Source organism: Nansenia antarctica (assembly GCF_963989245.1).
Source record: "Nansenia antarctica genome assembly, chromosome: 6".
NCBI classification, from domain to species: Eukaryota; Metazoa; Chordata; class Actinopteri; order Argentiniformes; family Microstomatidae; genus Nansenia; species Nansenia antarctica.
The window spans coordinates 3,949,358-3,954,700 of record NC_137676.1 but is presented as its reverse complement, the minus strand read 5'-3'; the positions used below and the strand labels follow the sequence as shown (position 1 = coordinate 3,954,700).

At 41.5% G+C, this 5,343-nt stretch overlaps 1 protein-coding gene across 1 annotated transcript in view; it reads right to left on the bottom strand.

Annotated features, from left to right (window-relative positions):
* Positions 1-1,204: 1,204 nt before the first annotated feature.
* LOC308159774 (proteasomal ubiquitin receptor ADRM1-like) overlaps positions 1,205-5,343 on the bottom strand; it is a 9,498-nt gene continuing 5,359 nt past the window's right edge. Inside the window, exons 7-10 of the mRNA XM_080533589.1 lie at positions 5,319-5,343; positions 3,286-3,443; positions 2,871-2,973; positions 1,205-1,450 (exon numbers count right to left, since the gene is read on the bottom strand). The exon at positions 5,319-5,343 is cut by the window's right edge and continues 247 nt beyond it. Coding sequence (XP_080389715.1) covers positions 1,347-1,450; positions 2,871-2,973; positions 3,286-3,443; positions 5,319-5,343 — 390 coding nt within the window. The 3' untranslated portion in view covers positions 1,205-1,346. The remainder of the gene's footprint in view (positions 1,451-2,870; positions 2,974-3,285; positions 3,444-5,318) is intronic.

Below are 5,343 nucleotides of genomic sequence, written 5' to 3'. Positions count from 1 at the left end.
TATCTGTAAACGGCTATGGATTTCCATGATGTGTGGTAATCATTAACAAGATCTGGACTGCTCTATTCTTCGGTCAACCTCATTGTATCGTGGGTCCTGTCAGAGAAACTAAATGTAAACAGTAATATGTCAAGAATTTCAGCTATTGTCTGTTTGTTTTCCCAGAAATTACCTCATGGAGTTCAAGTAATTTATTTCTAATCATGAATTGTAGAATTGTTCAGAAAACGTTGTGTGAAAATGATGGTGTACATTTTGTAAAAGTTTTTTAATAAACGGAGGAAAATGTTTCGAAACATATTTTCTGACTGTTAAAACCATGTAGTGAGTGTTCTTTTGTGGTAGCGCCCAGATTGAGAGCACAGCTGACACGACACTGGCCGATTTCTTTTTCTCTTTTTTTTCACTTTATTATTTTTATATAATATAAAGAGAAATCTAAGATAGAGAGAAACCTAGGATAGAGAAACCTAGGATAGAGAAACCTAGGATATAAAGGGAAACCTAGGATAGATATAAAGAGAAACCTAGGATCTAAAGGGAAACCTAGGATATAAAGGGAAACCTAGGATATAAAGTGAAACCTAGGATATAGAGAGAAACCTAGGATATAAAGGGAAACCTAGGATATAGAGAGAAACCTAGGATATAAAGAGAAACCTAGGATATAAAGGGAAACCTAGGATATAAAGAGAAACCTAGGATATAAAGGGAAACCTAGGATATAAAGGGAAACCTAGGATATAAAGGGAAACCTAGGATAGATAAACCTAGGATATATAGAGAAACCTAGGATATAAAGAGAAACCTAGGATAGAGAAACCTAGGATATAAAGGGAAACCTAGGATATAAAGAGAAACCTAGGATATAAAGGGAAACATAGGATAGAGAAACCTAGGATATATAGAGAAACCTAGGATAGAGAGGGAAATGTAGGATATAGAGAGAAACCTAGGATATAAAGAGAAACCTAGGATATAAAGAGAAACCTAGGATAGGGTAACCCCAACCCTTTTGTGAGATTTTTTTTGTTGCTTTAATCCCTGTCATCAAGGTTGAGGTTTGCTATTCTCTCTAGATTAGAGCTAAATGCTAAATGCCCAAAATGTAAATGTAACATTCTAGTATACATACTTAGATGAGTGACACTGTACAGAAAGAAACTCACCCAATGTAGAGGTATTTATTCACATGCCTTCAACCGCTGTGTCTCAAACACAGGACATGTATAAGGGGAGATGCACTGCAACCTTAATGCTCTGAATATCACTTTCCAGTCAGTAACGCAAACAAAATAAGTAAAATAAAAACATTAAATAAAACGAGTGATATCACTCATGCTAAGCTAATCCAGACTCATGTCTTCATCATCATTTTTCTTTTCTTTGGCGTCGGCCTCCTGATCAGCCTTGCTGTCCGTCTCCATGGCTTTGGCAAAAGCTTCCACGTCTGAAAGGAAGGGAGAAGTTCAGTTACAATCCCATTAACTGTCACTTTCATCATATAAGTCAGTAAGTAGCCTTGAGAACCAATGATTCTCGAGCCTAACGGCCCTTAGGGGGCAGGAGCCTATCTCCTGTATCCGTAGCGTGAGGCGGCTTGATGTACAAGTACACCCCCTGGACATGACTCTGGTATGTCACAAGGTCTTACCCCCCCCCCAATCCAACCCTTAATGCTGAGTGCCTAGCAGGGAGGCATCGGGTACCATTTTTATAGCCTTTGGGATGACTCGGCCGGGGATCGAACTCACAACCTCCCAATCTCAGGGCGGACACTATAACCGCAAAGGCCACTGGGCTGGGTCACTTTCATCCCAACCATCATATGGGTGCAATAATATGACTAAAACCATTCTAGGAAGAGACAGATGATGCAGTTAGTAGCAAAGAGTAAACATTTTCTTTAAAAAAAAATCGGTATCGGACATTTTCTCTGGCATAGTAACCACTAATAGCACTAGTTCATATTAAAGTGTTCTCTTACGATGGCTGGAATGTACAGTTGGTTCACTGACTGTTGACTAAATGTACTAACTGTAAGTCGCTTTGGATAAAAGCGTCTGCTAAATGACATAAAAATGTTAATGTTTGTATTAGAGCAGTACAGATAACCAACGCCTGTGGCCGGCATGTTCTCTGTAAACCACAACACAGTTAGCATATACAGTTAGCATATACAGTTAGCATATACAGTGGAAAGTATTCGGACAGTACATCACTTTGCTGATGTCTTATTTGTTTTGTTTTTAATCTGCTCTTTTGCGCTGTACCGTAGAACACTTTGAGCTGCGTTCTTATGTATGAAAGGTGCTATATAAATATAGCTTTTTTATTTTTTATTTTTTTTAATTGCCATTAATCCACACACAATACCCCATTATGACAAAGCAAAAACAAAATTTTCAAATGCATTAAAATTATAACACAGTCCTTGTGAATGTCGGTGTGTGTGGTGAATGTCGGTGTGTGTGGTGAATGTCGGTGTGTGTGGTGAATGTCGGTGTGTGTGTGGTGAATGTCGGTGTGTGTGGTGAATGTCGGTGTGTGTGGTGAATGTCGGTGTGTGTGTTGTGAATGTCGGTGTGTGTGTTGTGAATGTCGGTGTGTGTGGTGAATGTCGATGTGTGTGTTGTGAATGTCGGTGTGTGTGTTGTGAATGTCGGTGTGTGTGGTGAATGTCGGTGTGTGTGTTGTGAATGTCGGTGTGTGTGGTGAATGTCGGTGTGTGTGGTGAATGTCGGTGTGTGTGGTGAATGTCGGTGTGTGTGTTGTGAATGTCGGTGTGTGTGGTGAATGTCGGTGTGTGTGTTGTGAATGTCGGTGTGTGTGTTGTGAATGTCGGTGTGTGTGGTGGGCAGAACACACACCTCCTTTGTTGGCCGCGTCCACAGCTTCTGCAGGCAGGCCGAACTGGTTCATCAGAGGCCCCAACTGGCCCGACTCCAACGCACTGCTGAACACACTCATGGCCTGCACAGAGAGACACACACTACTTAACACACTCATGGCCTGCACAGAGACACACACTGTTTTAACAGAAACATTCCACATACAGAAACATTACAATATTGTACCTTTTTTTCTCTCTCTCTCTTTTCTTCTTTAACCATTTAGCAGACACTTTTATCCAAAGCGACTTATAATTAGAGATTACAGGGACAGTCTCCCTGGAGTAACTTAGGGCTAAGTGTCTTACTCAAGGGCACACTGGTGGTGGTGTTCCCAGGTGGGATTTGAGGGTGTTATACCTTCTGAAACTCAGGGGAGGTGAGGATGTTCTACCTGCTGGAACTGAGGGGAGGTGAGGGTGTTCTGCAGCTCGTCGGTGCTCTGGAGGAGGGACTCCCCTGAGGGCAGGTAGGGCAGCAGCCGCTCCTGGACCTCTGCGTTGGCCAGGATAGGAGCCATGACCTCGGGGGTCAGCACCTGGGCCAGGTCCACTGCAGACGACAACACACCTCCGTCGAAACCAGGCAGCTCAGAATACATACACTCACACTATATCAGGAACACTATATCAGGAACACATTACACTCACAGGAACACTATATAAGGAACGCTATATTAAGAACACTATATTACACTCACAAACATTCCCTCCCGTAGTCTCAGATCCTCCTCTGCCAACCAACTTGTCATACCTTCTGCCCGCCTGACTACTATGGGATCTAGAGCCTTTAGCCGTTCTGCTCCCCGCCTCTGGAACTCTCTGCCACCTAACATACGTAATATTGACACTCTCTCCACTTTCAAATCCAGTCTTAAAACACACCTTTTCACAATGGCTTATTTGGTTTGATCTGCTGTATTCTGTTTGTTGTTCTATCTGACTGCTGTTTGTATCTCGCTTTACTTTGTTGTTTTTATAATGTTTTGATATGTGGTTTTCACTGTCTTGCAAAGCACCCATAAATAACATGTATTATTATTATTATTATTATTATTATTATTATTATATTAAGAATACTATATTACACTCACCAAACACCTTATTAGGAACACTATATTAGACTTTATTAAGACCACAGGGATGCACGTGGTCAGCAACAATACTCAAATAGGCTGTGGCAGTCAAGCGATGATTGATTGGTATTAACGGGCCCAAAGTGTGCCAAGAATACATTTGCCACACCATTACACCTCCTCCACCACCTCCACCAGCTGGGACTGTTGACACAGGGCAGGTTGGCTCCATGGAAGGCGTACAAAAGTCTCCTAACACTCCTAACAAAGTGCTCAAATACATAGATACCATCCTCAACGTTACAGCATGACTGTATTGTCTTCTGCTAATCAACAAGGCTTTTTAAAAGGCTCTATATATCTTTACGCACAGTTCTTAACTGTGTTGAGTTACTCTGCAATCTACTAATCTAGACTATACTGCAACTATACATTTATTACTATATTAATACTCTGATACTCTTGTTCTGGTGGGCCTTTATCAAACACATACATCCTATTATTGTTAGTAGCTTTGCATATTAAGTTTAACTAAGTTTACCCCCAGCACAAACAGTTCATTATTTCAGTCGTACAACTCATATTTTTCAATGTTTTATGTTACTAACAATAACAGGAAGTATGGGCCGGTTGCACAGACAAGGTCTTCAGTCTAGTCCTGGACTAAATCACACTTTCAAATGACATGTGACATGGACATGTCAAATCTCCATTGAAGATGCTTGTAAGTCCAGGATTAGTCTGAAGCCTTGTCTGTGAAACCAGCCCAAAGGCTCATAGCTCCTAGCTATTCTATAACATAGTGTTGCGATATGTTTGTATTACTTCTTTCTTCATTTTGCTTATGCTTGCTCTAATTGTAAATATAATAATAATCATTTTCTTTGAACTAATGTATTTTAGGTTGCATATTAACAACCTGCCGGGGGCTACAGATGGAAATTAGCCATGTAGGCTAATGCTGCTCCATTTGCTGTTGTTAATTATTACTCTATTATTATTCTATGACTCTATTAGTATTAGTATTATTGTTAATAATAATTATTATATCACTATTTGCACTTTTGGTTGGATGCTAAACTGCATTTCGTTGTATAGTATGTACTCTGTGACGACAATAAAGTTGAATCTAATCTAATCTAATCGGGACTGTCCACAATACTATAAACTAATAGACTGAACTAAACTAAACTAAACTAAACATGGCGTGCCCCCCCCCCTCCCTCACCTCCCTCCCCCTCACCTCCCTAATCCCCCCCCCCCCTCACCTCCCTCCCCCTCACCTCCCTGCCCCCCCTCCCTCACCTCCCTGCCCCCCCCCTTCCTCACCTCCCCCCCACCCCCTTCCTCACCTCCCTGCCCAGCGGCGGCAGCGGG